Source organism: Anarhichas minor, unplaced genomic scaffold (genome assembly GCF_050575085.1).
Source record: "Anarhichas minor isolate MPS153535 unplaced genomic scaffold, ASM5057508v1 ptg000064l, whole genome shotgun sequence".
Taxonomy (NCBI): Eukaryota; Metazoa; Chordata; class Actinopteri; order Perciformes; family Anarhichadidae; genus Anarhichas; species Anarhichas minor.
Genome location: NW_027466510.1, coordinates 153,375 through 177,500, shown reverse-complemented (window position 1 = coordinate 177,500; position 24,126 = coordinate 153,375). Strand labels below are relative to the sequence as shown.

The window sequence follows — 24,126 nt, the reverse complement described above, 5'->3', positions numbered from 1 at the left end:
AAAGTCCAACTGAAATCACAAAAGACCGTCACTTCATCACGAAATAAAGGTTTTCAAACTCTGTCTTTTAGTGTTGAAAGGAAGTGATCGATGATAACGGCAACTGTGTGAACTTATTGTCTCGATAAGTTGAGTCTCGTATCCTGTCGTTACCGATGCATCCATGACTGACTCAATGCTAACAAGCTAACGGCAAGCAATGTTCCGTTAGCTTGTGATGATGAAGAGTAAAAACCATAAAACGGTCAGTTTTAGCTAACGTTCGTTAGCAGGAGAAGCTCATTTTAGCTGGTGAATGTTTGTTTAGCTCTCTGAGAGTCGAGGTTATGAGGAAAAATGTTTGGACACATATTCATGTTCCCATCAGGATGAATTGTGATGATTTCTGTATCTAACGCCATCTTCAGGTCAACGTGTGAATGCGTCGATGCTTTGGTGAACATCATGTTAGTACTCCAGCGTTAGCTTTAGCTCAAAGCCAAAGACTACATTCGTACGTACTTCCAACTATAAACTCAGTCAGTATGAGCTACATGCCGCCTACTAAAGAAGGATTAAGTACGCTGTTATCATAAACTGGTTTGTGTTCTGACGTATTGAAGCCTCCAGTTTGGCGTTTTGGCCGTCGCCATCTTGTTTTTTTTGCAACCAGTGAATTGAAGTGACCGTATTTTGACGACGTAGAGATTGAGACCATAAACTGACCACATATTGGGAATCTAAACGGTTACTTTCTCTCTTTAGAACTTAATAAAGGCAACCAGATGCATTGCATTGTGGGACAGTTTAATATATGCAGTAAGCTCACGTTTCATTCTCATAAATTCTTGCTAATGTAGTTCACATCCGGGTATTTCTCAAGAAAATGTCAAGAATGAACAGTATGTTAGGATGCGACCTTACAGAGCGGAGGAGCTAACGGAGCAGATCTTTAGCAAAAACCCCACAAACAAACAATTTAATTCCAGTTGGACTTTAAAACAAAAAGCAAGAATACTGTTTTATGTTCAAGCTAGTAGACGTAGAACTGTACAAACGCTGTTTCCAACACCGTTATCTTACACAGAACTGGACGCTTCAGTCAAGCACATTGTGTATCGGCTTTTTAAAAGATAAAAGAAGTGAAAGAAGTGCATTTTTGGGAAAAAAAACATGCAGCTGCAAACAGTCTCTCACACACACACACACACACACAGTGAGGAGGAGCGTCTTCATCAGGGATTCTGCTCATCGTCGGGGGTCAACGCCGAGTTCAGAGTCTGTATTGCTTTGGCAAGAGGTGGAAGAAGTATTCAGACCCTTTACTGAAGTAAAAGTACTACTACCACGCTGTGACAATACTCCACTACATGTGTATTTAGCTGTAGAAGTATTTAAAGGAAACACTTCATCACAAACATTCAACGTCAACACATCTGCTCCTCTGCTGCTCTCCCACAGGTCTCTCCCTCTTTTCTCCCCGTTAAAGGGTTTTGGGGGAGTTGTTCCTGTTCCGATGTGAGGGTCAAAGGTCAGAGGATGTCACATGTGTGCAGATTGTAAAGCCCTCTGAGGCAAATTTGTAATTTGTGATTTTGGGCTATACAAAAATAAATGTAATTGAATTGAATTGAATCTGGAGATACATGTGGGTAAAGAAGTACCTGTGAGAAGTACTTGAGTAAATGTACTTATCTTCATTTCACCAATGCACTAAAATAAAATGCATTAGAGGTGGAGAGAAGATTCAAGTGTTTCCATCTTCTCAAGCAGCCTCTGGTGATTCTCTCGTTTCTCCCCGCTGGCTGTGGCCTTCGTGAGATAATCCCAGTGGGAGGTGTAACATCCAGCAGTTCACCGACACTCGGGAATAAAAAAAACTCTTGTTTCAGCTTCACATGGAGGAAGAAACAGAGAAGCTCACAAGTTTACCCCTGATCCTGTGTTCCTCGAGTGCCTTTTTTTAATCTCCGATAAAGGACACTTAGTGATATTTATTCTCTTCCAGTAAAACCCTTAGGCTGCCCTCCTCTGCTCTCACACACACACACACACACACATTCTCGTTTGTACGTTAAATTACTGAACACAGACCCTGTATCCCTCTTGACTTCCGTTTCAATATGTAATCCAATCATTTCGTCTTCAGAGCCATTGAATATTCAATTACAGCGTATTCTTAAATAACATTAAAGATAATTGATTCGGGCCACTTGACCGCGGCTTTTTCTGAAAAATCCCCCGTCTTTGTCGCCGCTGCTGTGACTCAGCCGAGCGTCCGGACAAACAAGCAGACATTCGGACGGCGAAGTGTTTTATGTTCGATGCCGAAGAGAAGGTCGATCCCGGTCAAACGCACAAAGAAATAATTCATTTTTTCAGCCCCAAAAACACAACTTTCCTCTTTCTAGAAGAACGTCCCCTTGGTGTCCCGGCACAGTATCCTCTTGAAGGCCTTCCGGAAGTCGTGGTTGAAGATGGTGTAAATGACCGGGTTGAGGCAGGAGTTGCAGTAGCCGATCCAAAAGAAGAATTTGAACAGAGGGTTGGGGATGCTGCAGGTCTCGGGGCACACCGCCTGAAGGGAGTAAGAGAAGAAGAAGGGGAACCAGCAGATCACAAACCCGCCCATCACCACGGCCAGCACGAAGGTGAACCTCTTCTCCCGGTTCGCCATGGCCTTGCGGCGGGACGCAGGCGTCCCCTGAATCTTGGGCGTCTCTTCGGGTCCCAGTTTGGTGCCGGACGGCGTGGCCATCGTGGTTTTGTACCTGCGGGCCAAGTTTAGCGCCTGAACTCTGAACCCTTTCCGTCGGGACGATGCCGACGTTTGATCGTCGGTCGCGGCGTTCCTCTTGTCTTTGCCTTCGTCGCCCATTTCAGAGCTGGAGCTGGACGAGTTGTCGGGAAGCGCCTCCTCTTCTTTGTGGGGAACAGCTGAGGGCATTTTATGGGGGATTGAGGTGGATGTTTGGACCGAAGTAGCAGGGTCGGGCTGAGCGTCCTGGCTCGTGGTGTTCCCTGGAGGGTTTTGATGTGGCGACGGGGACATTTTGTTCGGGACTTCTTTTCGTTCTCTACCTTCTTGATCCCCGTTCTCAGATAACTTCGCCGGATGCTCGTTGGTTCCCACGCTGGCGTCTCCTCCGGCCGCCGCTTTCTGCTCCCGTCCAGGCGGGCAGCGCGTGTGCCGCTTGGCAATCTGATAAATCCTCACGTACACCAGAATCATGATCACGCAAGGGGCGAAGAAAGAGCCGATGGTGGAGTAGAGGATGTACCAGCGCTCGTTGTTCAGCTCGCACACCTCCTCGCCTCCTTCGCTCTTGTCCAGCGTGAGGAGAGGAGGGAAGGAGATGACCGCGGAGATCAGCCAGACCACGACGATGGCCGCCTTGATGCGCGTCGGGGTGCGCTTGGCGCCGTAGGACACGGGCCGGGAGATGGACAGGTAGCGGTCCAGCGCTATGGCGCAAAGGTGCACGATGGAGGAGGTGCAGAAGAGGACGTCCAGCGCCAGGTAGATCTCGCACCAGATGGAGCTGAACGCCCAGTAGCCCTGCAGCTCGTTGGCCAACGAGAACGGGATGATGAGCGTGGCAACCAAAATATCCGCCGCCGCTAGCGACACCAGGAAGAGGTTCTGAGCCCCCTTGAGGGACCGGGACGTCAGCACGGCGATGATGACGAAGATGTTCCCGACGATGGTGAGGACCATCATGAAGGTGATGGCGATGGCGAAGGCCGCGGTGGCCTGCGGGGTGTACGGCGACGTCCTGGCGGTGCTCCGGTTGCAGGGTCGGGCGCCGGAGACGAGGCTGAGGTTCCTGTTGGGGACTCCGCCGAGCTCCGACAGGCAGGGGGCATCCTGGGAGGCTGACATGGTGACGACAACGACGGGGGGGAAACCGGACGGTCGTCGGTCAACGTGAAGCCATGTGATCTACGAGAGAGAGAGAGGGAGAGACAGAGGGAGAGAGTTGAACACATCATGATAACGTTATAATGTGCCTTCAGCCAGTACTCATGTTCACTGAGCAGAGCCTGAAGGCATCATCATGTAACTGAAGTGAACCTCCGTTGGTTAGCCGTTAGCGGTGCTGCTAACGTTACTAGCTCTCCTCCTGTTGGTTAGCCGTTAGCGGTGCTGCTAACGTTACTAGCTCTCCTCTGATTGGTTGTTTACAATGAAACATGATCAGAGATCAGAGACTAGAAACACATGTTCTACTGAGTCAGTAAAACTTTATTTACACTGTGATGGTGAACAGTAAACTGTGGAATTAATCCGTGGTCCACATGCGTGAAGAACCGTGAGGGTATAATAATATTGGCTGTTTGTGGAGGCAAGCTCTTTATTGGGACCCGACAAAATAAAACGATTGTTTAGAGAAACATCAGCAGCTACTGTTGCATTTTATTAGCAGCATTAGCATTGTAGCTAAACGTTAGCAGAGCGCCACCTAGAGGTCTGGAGCGATAATGACTGAGCCTCGTTCAGTCTGTGAAGCCTCTTCAGTCCCTTTAGTGCAGCAAATACAACTGACTCCTGTTTGCATGTTTCTTTTTGATTGTTATGTTTTGCACAGTCAGCTCAGTGAAGATGATGAAGCTGATGATGAGGGAAGAAGGAAACAGACAGATAAACGTATTTATTTGTTTAGATTTTGCAAACTGTCACTAAAGAGCTGTTGTTTCTTTTGGATGAAACACAAACACATATATTATATATACACATTTATGTGTTTATATAATATATATTTCCATACATATGTAAATATATATGTAAATATGTCTATATATATATATATATTTACATATACGTATGTTTCATCCTAAATGGAATCATATATTATGTATATATTATATTATTATACATGTAGCTCCTTCTCTTTGTCAGTTATACATTTCTATATTTTGTTGGAGGCCATGATTCTTTATTTCTAATATGAATCATATTCTCTAAAGCTGTGATTCAAAGTCAAATCTTCAGTCAAAAGTCATTTTTTAGATGATTAATAAAAGACAGAAATCCAGATGTTTCCACAGTGAACATGTGGCTGAACGTAAAGTAAATCATTTATGTCATTGATCAGATTATTTTCATGAGTGCATGAGAACAATACTCCTCAGAATGAACGTTAAATAGACTTACTGCAATAAAGAGATCCTCCAGCTGCGTCTCTCCGCGTGACCAACAACTTTAAAAGTTGATTTTCTTTGCAGAATCCGGACTGAAAGTATCCGGTGATGATGCACTGTTTGTCGGACAAACTCGAGACCGAGAGTCCGCTGTGATCCCCGGAGGAACGTAAACCGGTCCGGTTGAACGGGAGGAGGTTGTATCCGCGTGCAGCGCTCCTCTCCGGGCTCTGAGGGAAGAAGAGGAGGAACCGATGCGGACGTTACCGGATAAACGAGCACGCGCTTCTCTCCTTTTTACGCGCAGCTTCTTCTTCTACAGTCTGACTTCATCTCGTCTGAGCACGAGGTCTGATGTAGCTTTACGTTCTGATGTACACGCGCAGCTTATTGCTGTTGATTGTGATGGATTAGTGGATCTACAGCAGCTCCAATAATCAATAAAGTGATTTATGTAGGAAGTGAAACGTTCTCTGGTTCACGTGAAGATTCACCGCGTTTCTTCTGACGCTCGCAGGAGACTTTACTTCATAACTAACATATTCATCATGTTTTGAACTTTTATAAGTCAATTGTTCTGATATTATTTGAGAACTTAAAATGCAGTTGAAATATATAATAATAGCACTTTATAAAATTGTACGAAGTGAATTGTTACTCTATAATAATAATGAATGTCACCAACAAAAACACTCCAGTAAAATAACTCCTTAGTGTCGTGTCGTCATCCAGACGAGTTAGAAGCTTTACACGTTTAGTTCAAATGAAAGCAGAATACATGTCTGTTCAGAGCTACAGGTGTTCCGGGTTCACCAGTGACCGAGTTAACTGGTGACTCAACGTGTAGATAATAAACACGCATATTTAAAATAGATTGAAGACTTTCACAAGAAGTCAGTAAAGAGTCAGTAACTGATGTGTGGACGAGATGAACCAGTTCTCAGATAACTGTTCTCCGGTAAATATCTGACGTTTAACCGTGAAACGTTCGTCAGAATGAGGACAGAAACACAAACATGTTCTTCTGTTTCTCTCTGCAGCTCAACATATTCAGTTATATAGATGGAATATAACAGATACATCTCTACGTTATATTAAGTGATCAAATACATCAGTGAAGTACCTTAAAAACTAACTCTTTAGTAGTGAGTCACACAAACTAATGAGACAGAAAACATGAGTAATGTTTGTGGATGAAGACTTAAAGATGAATCTACATATTAATGTGTGACTCAGAGATCAGAACTCTTTCAACTCATTCCAGTATTTTCTTCTTCGTGCCTCTTTGTGTTTCACAACTTTCTAAAAACAAACAAATGATATGAAATGTTCTTATGACATTTGTTTTGCATTTGATTAACGTTGAGCTGAACGCATGACGCGTTTCATTCATAGTGAGCCACATGAACACATGTTTCATCCTCTTCACGTCTGAAACTGAAGATTTGGGGTTTTGAACTGTCTGGACAAACAAAACAACACATTTGTGAACCATTTTACTCTTTTATAGACTAAAGATACAAAATAATGGTGGTTGCTCGTAATAACTCATGTAGATAGTTTGTAGATAACACATGAGTTTTGATGTTTCTGCCTTTATTAATAACTGGTGTTATTCTGCCCTCTAGTGGTGGAATTCAGCTGCTGCAGCGATGAACTCTGATCAGAGCTCGTGCCGTTCGTTGCATCGTCCATCGTCTCCTTCATGACGACGCTTTCCTCTTCAGCTTTTGGAGACTCTGGAGAGAGACGAGAATAAAGCGTTACAGAGGCCTCGTGTACTAATACTTCTCAAGTTACCACGATGTCAGTACAAGTACACATGTAGAGTACCACAGTTGTAGAGGCGGCGAACTTTCTGGATGTCCCCCTCGGTCATCTTCACCCTCTGTCCCATGTTCTGCACGTACTGGTTGGGGACGATGGTGCGGTCACCATTGGCTGAAAAAAACCTACTGATGCACAAACACATTTACATCAATAACTCTTCTTCATAACACATTTACATCACTAACTCTTCATCATAATACATTTACATCAATAACTCTTCTTCAAAACACATTTACATCACTAACTCTTCTTCAAAACACATTTACATCACTAACTCTTCTTCATAACACATTTACATCACTAACTCTTCTTCAAAACACATTTACATCACTAACTCTTCTTCATAACACATTTACATCACTAACTCTTCTTCAAAACACATTTACATCACTAACTCTTCTTCAAAACACATTTACATCACTAACTCTTCTTCATAACACATTTACATCACTAACTCCTTCATAACACATTTACATCACTAACTCTTCTTCATAAAACACATTTACATCACTAACTCTTCAAAACACATTTACATCACTAACTCTTCTTCATAACACATTTACATCACTAACTCTTCTTCAAAACACATTTACATCACTAACTCTTCTTCATAACACATTTACATCACTAACTCCTTCATAACACATTTACATCACTAACTCTTCTTCAAAACACATTTACATCACTAACTCTTCTTCAAAACACATTTACATCACTAACTCTTCTTCATAAAACACATTTACATCACTAACTCTTCAAAACACATTTACATCACTAACTCTTCTTCATAACACATTTACATCACTAACTCTTCTTCAAAACACATTTACATCACTAACTCTTCTTCAAAACACATTTACATCACTAACTCTTCTTCATAACACATTTACATCACTAACTCTTCTTCAAAACACATTTACATCACTAACTCTTCTTCAAAACACATTTACATCACTAACTCTTCTTCATAACACATTTACATCACTAACTCTTCTTCATAACACATTTACATCACTAACTCTTCTTCAAAACACATTTACATCACTAACTCTTCTTCAAAACACATTTACATCACTAACTCTTCTTCATAACACATTTACATCACTAACTCCTTCATAACACATTTACATCACTAACTCTTCTTCATAACACATTTACATCACTAACTCTTCAAAACACATTTACATCACTAACTCTTCTTCATAACACATTTACATCACTAACTCTTCTTCAAAACACATTTACATCACTAACTCTTCTTCAAAACACATTTACATCACTAACTCTTCTTCAAAACACATTTACATCACTAACTCTTCTTCATAACACATTTACATCACTAACTCTTCTTCAAAACACATTTACATCACTAACTCTTCTTCATAACACATTTACATCACTAACTCTTCTTCATAACACATTTACATCACTAACTCCTTCATAACACATTTACATCACTAACTCTTCTTCAAAACACATTTACATCACTAACTCTTCTTCATAACACATTTACATCACTAACTCTTCAAAACACGTTTACATCACTAACTCTTCAAAACACATTTACATCACTAACTCTTCAAAACACATTTACATCACTAACTCTTCTTCATAACACATTTACATCACTAACTCTTCTTCATAACACATTTACATCACTAACTCTTCTTCAAAACACATTTACATCACTAACTCTTCTTCAAAACACATTTACATCACTAACTCTTCTTCATAACACATTTACATCACTAACTCCTTCATAACACATTTACATCACTAACTCCTCTTCATAAAACACATTTACATCACTAACTCTTCAAAACACATTTACATCACTAACTCTTCTTCATAACACATTTACATCACTAACTCTTCTTCAAAACACATTTACATCACTAACTCTTCTTCAAAACACATTTACATCACTAACTCTTCTTCAACACACATTTACATCACTAACTCTTCTTCAAAACACATTTACATCACTAACTCTTCTTCATAACACATTTACATCACTAACTCTTCTTCATAACACATTTACATCACTAACTCTTCTTCAAAACACATTTACATCACTAACTCTTCTTCAAAACACATTTACATCACTAACTCTTCTTCATAAAACACATTTACATCACTAACTCTTCAAAACACATTTACATCACTAACTCTTCTTCATAACACATTTACATCACTAACTCTTCTTCAAAACACATTTACATCACTAACTCTTCTTCAAAACACATTTACATCACTAACTCTTCTTCATAACACATTTACATCACTAACTCTTCTTCAAAACACATTTACATCACTAACTCTTCTTCAAAACACATTTACATCACTAACTCTTCTTCATAACACATTTACATCACTAACTCTTCTTCATAACACATTTACATCACTAACTCTTCTTCAAAACACATTTACATCACTAACTCTTCTTCAAAACACATTTACATCACTAACTCTTCTTCATAACACATTTACATCACTAACTCTTCTTCATAACACATTTACATCACTAACTCCTTCATAACACATTTACATCACTAACTCTTCTTCATAACACATTTACATCACTAACTCTTCAAAACACATTTACATCACTAACTCTTCTTCATAACACATTTACATCACTAACTCTTCTTCAAAACACATTTACATCACTAACTCTTCTTCAAAACACATTTACATCACTAACTCTTCTTCAAAACACATTTACATCACTAACTCTTCTTCATAACACATTTACATCACTAACTCTTCTTCAAAACACATTTACATCACTAACTCTTCTTCATAACACATTTACATCACTAACTCTTCTTCATAACACATTTACATCACTAACTCTTCTTCATAACACATTTACATCACTAACTCTTCAAAACACGTTTACATCACTAACTCTTCAAAACACATTTACATCACTAACTCTTCAAAACACATTTACATCACTAACTCTTCAAAACACATTTACATCACTAACTCTTCAAAACACATTTACATCACTAACTCTTCTTCATAACACATTTACATCACTAACTCTTCTTCATAACACATTTACATCACTAACTCTTCTTCAAAACACATTTACATCACTAACTCTTCTTCAAAACACATTTACATCACTAACTCTTCATAACACATTTACATCACTAACTCCTTCATAACACATTTACATCACTAACTCCTCTTCATAAAACACATTTACATCACTAACTCTTCAAAACACATTTACATCACTAACTCTTCTTCATAACACATTTACATCACTAACTCTTCTTCAAAACACATTTACATCACTAACTCTTCTTCAAAACACATTTACATCACTAACTCTTCTTCAAAACACATTTACATCACTAACTCTTCTTCAAAACACATTTACATCACTAACTCTTCTTCAAAACACATTTACATCACTAACTCTTCTTCATAACACATTTACATCACTAACTCTTCTTCATAACACATTTACATCACTAACTCTTCTTCATAACACATTTACATCACTAACTCTTCTTCATAAAACACATTTACATCACTAACTCTTCAAAACACATTTACATCACTAACTCTTCTTCATAAAACACATTTACATCACTAACTCTTCTTCAAAACACATTTACATCACTAACTCTTCTTCAAAACACATTTACATCACTAACTCTTCTTCAAAACACATTTACATCACTAACTCTTCTTCAAAACACATTTACATCACTAACTCTTCTTCAAAACACATTTACATCACTAACTCTTCTTCATAACACATTTACATCACTAACTCTTCTTCAAAACACATTTACATCACTAACTCTTCAAAACACATTTACATCACTAACTCTTCTTCATAACACATTTACATCACTAACTCTTCTTCATAACACATTTACATCACTAACTCTTCTTCAAAACACATTTACATCACTAACTCTTCTTCAAAACACATTTACATCACCAACTCTTCTTCATAACACATTTACATCACTAACTCTTCTTCATAAAACACATTTACATCACTAACTCTTCTTCATAAAACACATTTACATCACTAACTCTTCAAAACACATTTACATCACTAACTCTTCTTCATAAAACACATTTACATCACTAACTCTTCAAAACACATTTACATCACCAACTCTTCTTCATAAAACACATTTACATTACCAACTCTTCTTCATAAAACACATTTACATTACCAACTCTTCTTCATAAAACACATTTACATCACTAACTCTTCTTCATAAAACACATTTACATCACTAACTCTTCTTCATAAAACACATTTACATCACTAACTCTTCTTCATAAAACACATTTACATTACTAACTCTTCAAAACACAAACAGAACGTCATGATCATGTTACCTTCCGTAGTGAAGGATGGAGTTCACGTCGTAGCCGAGGTCAAACGTCGTGCCTGGTACTTTGTGGAAGTTCTTCTCCCTCCCTGAAACACATCAGTAGTATTATTATAATAATAAAACATAATTAACTCAGAAATGTGTTTTTACTTCTTGTTCTGTTACAGCTTCTCTGCTGAATGAACGATTCGTCTTTGCTCACCTGAACTTTACCTGCAGGATTCATGACATCACAGCTCTCACGCGTCTCATACTTTAGTACACACTACAGCGCATAAAGTACACGGGGGGGTTTCCTGCAGCACGCATTCAGTCGTGGACAACGTCGTCATTTACTCCCCCTTGATCAAACATCTGCTGTGCAAAGGATTGTGGGTCGGAATAGCAAGAACAAGAACTCTGGGCTTGTAGGTATTTCTGGCATTCTGCATTTGCAGCCAACTCTCAGTTGAGTTTAGAACGTGTGCGTCTATTGTTTGATAAACAGCTAAAAGCTTTAGAATGGATCTGAGACTCTGAGTTCAGCTCTTCTTCGAGGAGAGAGTAGATTTTAAACTTCCAAGTTCTCTTCAACGCAGCTTAGAACTTGATTTGGTTCTTCTTGTGGGGAGAAGACGGTTTTATGTTTTGAGCTGTTTTTCTACTTATTTTGACATGAATAGCTCCTGTTTGCAGTAGAACGATACACACAGAACCATCACTGGAATACCTTTATATTAAAGAAAATGTGAATTCTCAGGCAACTCCTGTTCCATGATTTCTAAGCCGTTTTATGGACATTAAAGATGACATCTATATGTGTCCATGTGTTCATATTTGGTCGATTTAAACCAGAGAACGCGAGTGATTTAAGTGCAGACTCTGCGGCGCCCCCTTGAGGACGCTTTGGTCTTATAAACTGTATTTTCATACATCCAGAGATCTTTAACCAGAAACTTTTACCCTCCATGATGTTGTTGAACAGAACCGTGATGTACACGTCGCGGTCCATCCGCGTGTGTTCATGGTGGAAGCCCAGAGCGTGAAGAATCTCGTGGACCATGTTACCCACAATGCACTCGGGGCCGATGAACAAGGGTTGCTCGCCGCCGCCGAAGCCGACGAACGACGCACACCTGGAAACGTCAGTCGATGCACAAAGACGAAATGTTTCGATGTTACCGGAACATGTTTGAGACAGATCTGAACACATTCACTACGCAGCATGAAGACCTCTACCCTCTGCTGATGATGAAGTGCAGGTAGCTGCTCTCAGAGCTTCTCTTGGGGAACGACACACAGGTGTGTTCAGACACCATCGCCATAGCAGAGAGGATGTCAGCTGTTCGACCGACTGCAAATAAAAGAAATACACAACGTTAGAATAAAGATTAGAGACGAGTAGAAACACGGAGCAGTGATCTGATGCTGCTCACCCAACTCTGGGCTGATGGCGTACGGGATCGCTGTCGTGGGCCAGCTGGTTCCCACTGCGTTCCTGTCGCTCTGTGGGGTCAAACAGTGAATACACACTGACGTAAAGAATGTGTGACATCAGAAAGAAACACAGAACAGCCAGCGTTTGAGCGTTTTGTGTCTCTTTGGGATTGTTTTGCATCTCCCTGAGCCTCTTTGAAGTCACTTCATTTCTCTGCAGTCGCCTTCAGTCTCTTCCTGGTTGGTAGTCTCGGCCTGAGGGGCCCCAGACACTTCTGGCCCCTGACCTTTGCCCAACAGGCCCCTCCAGTAAATCATCCAGAGGTTAAATACTCTGCTGGTTAATTGAAGTCTTTGAACCAGAACATTAAATTTGCGAGTCATAAAAGGAGAACATTTCTCCACGAGTCATCTGATCAACAACATTATTCATTATATCTGATGGTGCTTTTATCTCATCATTTACATTTAAAACAGTGAAGTATGTTCTCAAACTCTTACAATCTGCCGTTACGACAGAGATGGCGTGGCATGATGGGAAACGTAGTGTTTTTGTGGAGCTAAACGTCAGGACATGTCATCACTGCTGCTTCATGGAGAAGTGCTGAACATGCACAGAACGTGTTCACAGTGAAGCTATACTGATGTTACTCACAGACAGAACCATGTCGCCCTCCAGCATGGCGTGCTTCTCCATCATCAGCTCTGTTTAAAACATCATGAAGAGAAATAGAAACATTACATAAAACCCATTTGTTCAACCTTTCTTTTCAAATATTAAAGTTTGAAATACAGACCTTCTAGAGTCTCTGGGTTGGACTTCATATAACGCTGTACTTTGATGAGCGGGTCCTCCTGAGCGGCTGTGAACACATTCATACATAAAACAAACTCGTCTCTCATCAACGTGAACATGTTGGTGGATCTTCAGTCAGACACACGTACCTTCTTGTTCCCCCCGTAGAGGACTGCAGGCCACTAAAGAACAAACACATCACAGAAGAGGTTTCGTACTTTTTCCTCCAGAAAGTGAAACAAACGTGTCGATTTCTCACCATGTGGAACAACGAGCAGAGCAGCGAGGACGAGGAGCAGCATGGTGCTCAGAGACCAGACACGATGGAACGTCTGCTTCGTTAGGCAGCTTAAGTAACGTCAGCTGTGAGCCGTTAACGACCTCCTGTCTCACTCTCCTCCTGTCTCACACTCCTGTCACACTCTCCTCCTGTCTCACATGCCTGTCTCACTCTCCTCCTGTCTCACACTCCTGTCACACTCTCCTCCTGTCTCACATGCCTGTCTCACTCTCCTCCTGTCTCACACTCCTGTCTCACTCTCCTCCTGTCTCACATGCCTGTCTCACTCTCCTCCTGTCTCACACTCCTGTCTCACTCTCCTGTCTCACACACCTCCTGTCTCACTCTCCTCCTGTCTCACACTCCTCCTGTCTCACACTCCTCCTGTCTCACACTCCTGTCTCACACGCCTCCTGTCTCACACTCCTCCTGTCTCACACTCCTGTCTCACACGCCTCCTGTCTCACACTCCTCCTGTCTCACACTCCTGTCTCACACTCCTCCTGTCTCACACTCCTGTCTCACACTCCTCCTGTCTCACACTCCTCCTGTTTCACACTCCTGTCTCACACGCCTCCTGTCTCACACTCGTGAATAATAATTAAATAAGTCAGTAATACTTTTGTACTTTTAGTAGTTTGGTCATTTAATTTATTGTTAATATAAAAATATTGATTTTAACAACTTTATTTGTCTTAATGGAAGCAAAGAAATGTTTTAATCATTTTGCACCATCTTGTCCTCTCTTATTCTCTTTTTTAAAAATACAAATATTTTGTTTAATGAGTGTTTTTTTGGGGAAGCCTGAGATTTAACATCATTAAATGTCATTTTTAAGTGCTGCTTTTATTTATTTATTGTGCATATTGAAATTAATAACTTACATATTAATTTGAATATTGTAAGCAATTTAATACCTCATGAATATTCAGATTTAAATACCACTTAATTTATAGCATTGTCATGTTTAATATGTGAGTTTATTCATTTTAGAGACTACTACTACTATTTTTCTTTTTGTTCGTTTGTATTCATGAATCCTGATACCGGTGACTTTGGTAATTATCTATATATTTAAATTGAATGTTGATATATTTTATAAACTGACAAACTAATTGCATTTATATTTATATTTATATATTTTTCACAAGTTGAAGCATTAAAACCAGTTAAATGTTCTCAACATGTTGTCGTTCACATGAACAGACAGCAGGGGGCGGTGTGGAGCTCTTCTGATGGTTTGTGATCCGACAATAAAAACAAAGAAGAAGACCACGAAGAAGACCGAGTACTTCCGGTGAAAATACAATCACATGGGCTGTAAATCTCTCAAGGTAACGTTGTTTCTAAACTAATAATTGTATTTTTTAAAAGACATATTCAATAAGAAAGTTTTATTTAAACTATGTTGTTGTCATAAGTTAGCTCACGAGTGGCGAAATGCTACTTTTAGCTAAAAACGTAGATAACGCTCTGTGTCGTTAGCTTAGCTAATAGCTTTATATGCTAATAAAGATGTCAACAAAGTTATTTTTTGCTGTTTTTACGTAAAATAATTTCTCTTAACGACGTCTAGATTCAACAGTTTCAGTAACGTTTGACTCTTTAAGCTAAATTCATTATCAACTGTTTATGTGCTTCAAAGTAACGTTACTGTTACTCTCCTTATTACGTCATCGAGTTAGTTTATTGTTGCTTTTATTGTTTCTGTTTGTAGCATGTAAAGTGTCTTTGAGTACCTTATACAAATACAATGTATTATTATTATTATTCTATAAGTTCATCAGATGTTATTCTGTGCTGACGCATCATATCTTTAACTGATCGAATAAAAAGAAGCCAAATCTGAGCTAACAGAAATGTTTCTGTGAATTATTCCTCTTTAAACTTCAGAAGGTTCCGTCATGACGAGGTGGGCGAGAGCCAATAACGTCCACAAACACAAGCCGGCGGAGGCCACTCCATGGACTCAGCTGAGAGGAGGAGGAGGAGGAGGAGCTGCTGCTGCTGGAGGAGGAGGAGGAGGTCACCATTCAGGCGGCTCAAGACATGGACCCCAGAGGGACCATCTGAGAGGGACTTATCCCGGCGGATCAGCTGTGAAGAAACCAAACCGTCCCAAGAAGGACTACGTGAGCGAGGACGTGAACGGCTTCCTGGAGTTCCTCCAGCAGAGCGGACGGCCGCTGCCTCGAGGGGGCGGAGGAGGACGGGAGCTCCGGGAGGAGGTGGAGACGGCTCTGAAGAAAGACAGGAGGAGAGAGGACAGACGGGTGAAGAGGCAGAACGACAAGAAGAGCAACATGGTGCGTGATGGGGTGGGGGAGGGTGGACAGATTCTCCAAGACGTCGTCATCATTTCTACATTTTACATAAATCACTGAGTCCTTGTTTCAGGCTCTGATGCCTCCTCGTCTCCTTGTTTCCTTCCCTCCTTGCAGCTGTGCTTTAACTGCAGGAAGCCCGGTCACGGATTGGCCGACTGTCCGGAGGCCGACCGCGACGAGGAGATGGGCCGAGGCATCTGTTACCGCTGCGGCTCCACCGAGCACGAGATCCACAAGTGCAGAGCCAAAGTGGACCCGGCTCTGGGTGAGAAACAGCGCGGAGACGTCTGCGTTAGATTCATATTCATAATTAATATTGTATAAATATTTATATTCATAACTCTCCTCTTGTGTTCAGGAGAACATCCGTACGCTAAGTGCTTCATCTGCGGTCAGACCGGACATGTGTCCCGAGGCTGTCCAGATAATCCTAAAGGGCTCTACGCTCAAGGTTCAAACACTGATATTCATCATAAATACATAAATGTATACACATATTAATTCATTTTACAGTAGTTTAAATGACGGCGTGTGTTTCTGCAGGAGGTTCCTGTCGTGTTTGTGGTTCAGTGGAACATTTTCAGAAGGATTGTCCTGAACATCAGGCTGCCTGTGAGTCTCCAAACTGCTTTCTAACGTTTACATTTCATAATGAAATATTATTATTTAATACTCATTTTAAATCACTTCTTAAAACACGTTTTTACGGACTTTCTTTAATGTGATTTTTATTTGTTGATTTTACTATTTTCTTTCTTTCTCTGTAAACTGTTTTTTAAGGTGCTTTTTAAATAAAGTTATGATGCTAACTCGCTAGCATCACTGAGCTAGCTCCTGCTGCAGTGAGGAGGTGAAGGTCAGATGATCGTGTTGTTAGATCTTCTTTCATGTTATTACTTTATTCTATTTTACGCGTTAGTACCAGAGTCTTCCTCACTGTGGAGAGTTTAGTTTAACTCTTCGTCTCCCTCCAGCTAACTCGCTGACGGTTCCCTGGTTGTCCAACAACATGAGCGCCGACCACGAAGACGTTCACGTCCCGCTGAAGAAACCCAAACCCAAAGAAACCAAAGTGGTGAAGTTCTGACCTCTGCTGGACTCGAACACGCGGACTGAACGCCGCTCACTTTCTCACTCTGTGTATTTAAGAGAAACTGTTAATAAAGTTTTTCTTCTGTTTATTTACAGCATTACTGTGTTCGGGTGCTGCATCGATAATTATCAGCACAAAACATCGACAAGATTATTTAGATTTTCTTATCAAACAAACAAAAACAAAAATAATGTCGCTCCACAGATAAACGAGACTAAACAGCTGTAATGTGGAGACTCGGCCACTCGGGGGCAGCACTGCTTCAACATGTTCAACATGATGAAGACGAGTCGTCTGTTTCACATTCAGCTGTTTGTTTCCTTAAAGAAACAAGATGGTCGCAGAGGAAGATCCGGTGAAGCAGAATAAATCAAAGTTAAAGAAATGTTGCTTCTCTCGTGTAATTTATAGTTCAAGGAAGCAAGAAAAGTTCATGTTTAGATCAATAAGATGGAAACTAAAACATAGAGATTCACATAGATGAATGAAAGAGTTGCATCTTATTTATGTTTTATTCTTCTCTCTTGTTGCTCTGCTTTTCAGTGGAAACAGAAAAGTTAAATGTTCGTCTCGTGGCCGACAGGGAATAATGTGTTAATGTGTGTCTTTGTCCCAGTAGAGGAGAACAGATCGTTAATGTGTCCGATCAATAAATCTGTTAACACTCGAAGATCTGAGAACACAAACACATCAGAGACCAGATTCTTTCAAAGAAGACAAAGATGTGTGTGTGTGTGTGTGTGTGTGGGGTCCCCTGGAGAGTGTGAAAAAAAAAAAAGGTCTTACATCACTGATGATGCAAAGGTTTCTGGGAACTCCTCGGCTCTTTGAGTCAAGTCCGCAAAACTCGTTCTCTAATACACAAGAAAATACTTAATGGTGTTTTTAAGAAACTTTTAATAAAGTTTTTTCTTGTGTTTATTTACAGCGGTACTTTGTTCTGGTGCTGCATCAATAATTATCAGCACAAAACGTCGACTGTCACAGGAGACAACCTCCTGAAGAGTGAAGTCTGTTCTTTGTGTGTTAAAGCTGCATTCTCTCTAGTGACCACCAGGGGGCGACTCCTCTGGTTGTATAGAAGTCTATGAGAAAATGACTCTACTTCTCTCTTGATTTATTACCTCAGTAAACATTGTAAACATGAGTTTATGGTCTCAATCTCTAGTTTCAAGTCTTCTTCAATACAGCATGATGTTCATTTAGTACATTATGGTCCATTTAGAGTCACACAGACCATAAAGCAGGGGATGCTTTAGGGCGGGGCTACACGGTATTGACAGGTCTCTACGTCACTCCTCAGTCCAGATATGGTCACTTCCTGTTCACTGGTTGCAAAAAACAAGATGGCGACGTTTAGTAAAGTGTTTTTAAGAAGTGTTCGTAGTCGTCGTGACGTCCCTCATTGGTTTGTGGATGTTATGAAGCTTTGAGTTTGCCAATTTTACCGTCGCCATCTTGTTTTTTGCAACCAGTGAACAGGAAGTGACCATATCTGGACTGAGAAGTGACGTAGAGACACCTGTCAATCACCGTGTAGCCCCGCCCTAAAGCATCCCCTGCTTTATGGTCTGTTTGACTCTAAATGGACCATAATGTACTAAATGAACATCATGCTGTATTGAAGAAGACTTGAAACTAGAGATTGAGACCATAAACTCATGTTTACAATGTTTACTGAGGTAATAAATCAAGAGAGAAGTAGAGTCATTTTCTCATAGACTTCTATACAACCAGAGGAGTCGCCCCCTGGTGGCCAGTAGAAGAACTTAAAGCTGGGGTTATTCCTTTAGTTTGTCTGTATTCTTTAATGTTGTGCTGCTTTGTCTTCTGCTGACTTTTTACTGAGTAACAGACAAACATCTTGTTTGTGTTTCAAACTCACATCTTCGTTTATTAACGAGACTCTTCTTCTTCTGTGCTCATGTGGAGTAGAGTAGTTTTAGCTCCGGTGACTCCCGGGTTGGATAAAAGTAAGTTATAGAGTAAATAAGAATGTGGGGGGCGAGGGGAGGGGGGGGGCTCCTGGAGGTGGACCCCCTCCCCCCACACACAGTGGTCTCTCTCATGGAGGCAAAGTGAGACTGCAGCCAGACAGCTGCTCACTGCCAGCTCACTGAGGCTGATTGCACAATTTACCCAAAAAAGCTTCATCCACAGGAGTGTGTGTGTGTGTGTGTGTGTGTGTGTGTGTGTGTGTGTGTGTGTGTGCGCGCGCCTCATAACAAAAGCACAGAGGCTTCATTCACTGAAGTCTCCTGGATCCAATTTGAGGAGCTGAGCGGGGGGGGGGGCGGTGGTCCGACTATTGTCTTTCTGTTTACTGGATTGCGTAACATCCACTCTGAGCTTTAAGCTCTTTTGTACAAAAACGTCTTCGACTCGAACATCTGTCGTCCTCACTTTGGTCCAGACGGAAATATCTCAACAGCTGTTGGATGGAATGTGATGAAATCTTACACGGACGTTCATTATCCCCAGAGGATGAACCCAACTGACTCTGTTGATCCTCTGATTCTTCGTCTAGCGCCACCATCAGGTCAACACTTGTGTCCAATACTTTGGTTCGTGACCAAATATCTACAGAACTACAGACAATAGTCAGCCTCAGCTTTGTTTATTTGCTAATTAGCTAATGCTAGCATGCTAACACACTAAAGCTCACCTGTTAAACATCAGCATGTTAGCATTGTCATTCTGAGCATGTTAGCGTTTGGATGTTAGCAGTTCTGAGCTGTTGGTGGATGTACAATGAGCAGGACTTCAGGTTTTTATTGTTAAGATTGGAGGTAAACATCAGGGTCACTTTAATACTGAACAAAGACCACCATCTCTTCCTTTATGAGTTTCAGACGTGTACAAAGATCTTTAGAGGTTACTTATAACTCTTAATACCCGACGTGTCTCCTTTCTAACACCGTTTGATTTACAAGTCAACGTAAACTTCATCCGAACTTTCCGGCTGTCAAAGCTGATAAAATGTTTGTTTACAGCTGGAACAAATATTTCTAAACGATAAAGTGTTGCTTCATCTAGACCGACACAGTCTCAGCTCATCGAGGCCTCTTTAACAGTGAATCCCCCATAATCCCTAGCAGGGACCCCTGAAGACCACATCCAGGCCCCTCTCTGCCCCCCCTCTCTCCAAAACTAGCTCAGCCCTAATGAACTTCACCACATTTATGGACTCTTTAACTCTTTAACTCTTTAACTGGACCTTTCTTTTGCTAATGTAGCAAAACTTCACAGTAACATTGAGGTTAATTCTCTTGACCTAAACGCCCCCCCCCCCCCCCCCCCCCCCCCCCCCCGCCCCCCCTCATTGGAAACCTCATTGGTCCTGGTAGCTGGACCTCCTTCACTGTAGTTTATTCTGACTCATTCCCACATACAAATACTCACATCATGCTGTATGAAGAAGACTTGAAACTAGAGATTGAGACCATAAACTCATGTTTACAATGTTTACTGAGGTAATAAATCAAGAGAGAAGTAGAGTCATTTTCTCATAGACTTCTATACAACCAGAGGAGTCGCCCCCTGGTGGACACTAGAGAGAATGCAGCTTTAACACATGAAGCTTTGACTTCTCTTAATTAAAGAACCTGGAAGTTTCCCTTCTGACTGTAACAGACAGATGACTCCATTAAGAGGACTTCACAGTGACAGAGTCAGGACCACAGTGATCTGGTCCTCGGGCAGACAGGAAGTACCTGAAGATGGAGCTGGAAGTCATTACTGGAGGTCCACAGTCACTGCATTCATGTCCGCTGGAGGCTTTGAGGTTCAGGGTCCCCGAGCAGCACAGAGGAGATGAAAGTGAAGAGGTAATGACAGAGAACCTGACGGCCCCGTGTGGATCTGTTAGGACTCTACTGGAGCTTAATAAGATACTCGGGCCCTCAGGGGACGCCAGGAGCCACCGAGCATGTTTCTGTTTATCTGACGGGTCCCAGCTGGTTCTGAAGACTCTGGTTCCTCTGTAGAGTCAGAGTCACTTCCTCATCAGACTGTACTGAGGGGTGACTCACTGTTTGTTCCATAAGTAATCATTTCTGTAAATAAAATGATATTTTAAAGGATCATTCTGTTTAGTTTTTCCTAATAATAATAAACGTGTAAAAGCTGAGTTTTAGCCACGTTTTCTTGACCTCATTAAAAAAAAGCTTGTTTTTTGTTCTGCACATAATTGTCATGTTTATTAATCTGACTGAAGTGTCTACAAAATAAACATTTATAATTTACAAATGTTGTGACCAAACATAGATAATATAAAACATAAGTGCAGATGAATTCAACTTATTCTACATTTATATTCCCCTTTAACACACAAGTCAGAATACTCAACAATCATTTACTCATGAACGAGAATATTAAATAGAGAGAACTGCTGTGATGATGAACACTTTAACATTGAGGTCTATGGGAACCGACTCTTTGTGGCCCCAAGAGGCCATTTCAGGAACTACGGTTTTGTCTTAATTTCTCAACACCAGAGGTTGCTGCTTGGTTGAAAAAGGCTTTATATTTATTTCCATGTTAGAGACTTCAGTTACTCTTTAACTATTCAGATCAGGTCTGAAGACCCACCAGAGTCCAGAACCACGTGCTCATGTGCCAATCTAAATAAATGACCCAGGTCCTGGAGAGAGCGCCGGTTTTGTTGACCTCTTTTTATCGCCAGGCCTTCAGAGGTCCGTGAGGATCGACCAGCCTCCAGCTCTGTGAATAAAGTCTTTATTCTGAACAAAGGCGTCCGATACTGTTTTAGAGATCGTCTCCATTTGGTGCGTTCAGAAGCCGGTTGGCCGTCTAACTGGTCGTCATTCAGCACATTGTGAGGAGTCCAGAGACATTGTGAAGGAGAAACACATCAGGAGTTGCCACTTGGCCAAGATAAAGAACTTTTCCAGTAAATCACAAAGTTGCCACAGAGTGTGTTTGACCACAAATCCAACTGGACAGCATGAGAGGAGAGCTTTGTTTCACACACTGTAGAGATGTGGATCTCATCATTGGACAACATTCACATCGACCAAACTAATAAAAACAATCCCAAAAAACAGGAGCACAGATGTGTTTACAGAGACGTCTGGAAGCCAGCTCGGTTAACTGATGGAGGATGTAGACGGCCGGCGGGCAGGACGGAGGAGGTCGGGTCCAGAACCGACTGTATCAGTAAACCGCTAATGAAACACAGACGCTGTTTGGATGCTTTGTATGAAGGCAGTGATTTATTTACATGGAGAACACCAGCAACCATGAATGGAACTATCAGGCAGATTGAATGAGCACTAAAGGGTTAAAGCTGATGTTTGGTCACTTGAGTCCAACAGAACAAGTCATAAAAACAACATTTATATATTATCATCGTATTAAATGTAAATGTTGAACTTTTTAGCAAACAGTTGCTTGTTTCCACATCCTGCAGTGACCGAGCAGCATGATGGTTCATTCGTGTTTGTGTTTGTATCACCTGGTGAGTATAAGTACAATACTCTCTCTCTTTGCTCTGTTTCTGTTCTCCACCACCTCTTTAGCTGCTAAATGCTAATGCTAACCAGCTCGTCTCCAACTGAGTCTATCTGCTGTTCACGTGACTGCTTAGTTTCTGAAAAAGTGATTTGCGATGTCCACCTTTAGCATAAAGGTAAAAAACGAGTGTGTTTACATGCGCACTAGTATCACGGTTATATGTTGCGCATGTAAACGTGATATCCTGGTTTCAGAAACCTGGATACTGTTCATGTATATAAGGATATAAATAAACAGGTTCCTCATGTTCCATGCAGGAGGCAACCTCCGGTTCTTTAAAGTGAAGTCAGTGCTTCATGTGTTAAAGCTGCATTCTCTCTAGTGTCCACCAGGGGGCGACTCCTCTGGTTGTATAGAAGTCTATGAGAAAATGACTCTACTTCTCTCTTGATTTATTACCTCAGTAAACATTGTAAACATGAGTTTATGGTCTCAATCTCTAGTTTCAAGTCTTCTTCAATACAGCATGATGTTCATTTAGTACATTATGGTCCATTTAGAGTCAAACAGACCATAAAGGGGTTAGTCGTGACGACTACAAATTAAATGATTTATTATTTATCTGAGCCTTACATCAACAAGAGAACATTAAAAAGATAGGACACGGTCTCTGATGGACATCCTGTACGAAATTAAAGAGCTGCATGATGAGAAATACAAAAAGATAAACAGGAAGGAATTACTGGATCAAGTCAAACATTTAAACAAAGCACAAGTTCATTACTCTCTACTGAAGGAAACCAGTTATCAGCAGCTTCCACCACTTCAGGGGAAGAAATGCAGCCGAGTAAGAAGCACATCAGACCAATACATATATATATATATATATATATATATATCATTAGATTATATACAATTACCCAGAGCCCTTAGCAAAGTTTGTTTAGTCAAAACTTTAACATTATTACTAATATTAACAATATTAACATTTGTACTTAGTTACTTTCCATCGGTGGTTTTCGGACGTCACTAAACATGAGGAGCAGGCTGGTTATGATCCTAAACTGTTATTGTTCATCATTGTGCTGCTCTTATTCATAAAGAAGATTCTCTGACTGAAACTTTATATTTCTCACAGTCCTGCACACGTGATCCTCCAATCAGAGGCCACCAGGGAGAGCTGCACAGGTAACACACACACACACAGACACACAGACACACACACACACACAGACACACACACACACACACACACACACACACACACACACAATAATAATGTATAAATAAAGTACTATTACTAATCATGATAATAATAATATTAACAATAAGAAATGTGTTTTTGTTTCTCTTATTTCTGCCAGGGACACAAACACTATGATGATAAATAAACTAATTAATGCATCAATAAT

General features: G+C 40.8%; 3 protein-coding genes across 7 annotated transcripts; 1 reads left to right on the top strand and 2 right to left on the bottom strand.

Moving 5' to 3' along the window:
* Positions 1 to 2,386: 2,386 nt before the first annotated feature.
* On the bottom strand, positions 2,387 to 3,862 carry LOC142933953 (alpha-2B adrenergic receptor). Its single transcript, XM_076078284.1, has one exon. It carries the CDS (start codon positions 3,860 to 3,862, stop codon positions 2,387 to 2,389), a length of 1,476 nt encoding a protein of 491 aa, XP_075934399.1.
* A 2,858-nt stretch (positions 3,863 to 6,720) lies between these two features.
* On the bottom strand, positions 6,721 to 13,841 carry LOC142933912 (zinc metalloproteinase nas-4). The gene is made up of 10 exons (XM_076078204.1): positions 13,799 to 13,841; positions 13,689 to 13,721; positions 13,541 to 13,606; positions 13,399 to 13,448; positions 12,743 to 12,812; positions 12,546 to 12,660; positions 12,270 to 12,442; positions 11,332 to 11,413; positions 6,955 to 7,076; positions 6,721 to 6,860 (listed from the first exon to the last, which is right to left on the bottom strand). The coding sequence occupies exons 1-10, from the start codon at positions 13,839 to 13,841 to the stop codon at positions 6,721 to 6,723; spliced, it is 894 nt and encodes a 297-aa protein (XP_075934319.1).
* A 1,175-nt stretch (positions 13,842 to 15,016) lies between these two features.
* Positions 15,017 to 17,327, top strand: zcchc9 (zinc finger, CCHC domain containing 9). Of its 5 annotated transcripts, none has more exons than XR_012947646.1 (7): positions 15,017 to 15,153; positions 15,713 to 16,125; positions 16,261 to 16,411; positions 16,505 to 16,597; positions 16,690 to 16,758; positions 16,927 to 16,996; positions 17,121 to 17,327. XR_012947646.1 is itself a non-coding variant. In XM_076078263.1 (6 exons), exons 2-6 carry the CDS (start codon positions 15,724 to 15,726, stop codon positions 17,231 to 17,233), a joined length of 828 nt encoding a protein of 275 aa, XP_075934378.1. In that variant the 5' UTR covers positions 15,017 to 15,153; positions 15,713 to 15,723; the 3' UTR covers positions 17,234 to 17,327. The 5 variants fall into 5 exon arrangements, 3 of the variants coding, with proteins under 3 accessions (XP_075934378.1, XP_075934380.1, XP_075934379.1); XR_012947645.1 differs by having other exon boundaries at positions 16,927 to 17,002; XM_076078263.1 differs by lacking the exon at positions 16,927 to 16,996.
* Positions 17,328 to 24,126: the final 6,799 nt, after the last annotated feature.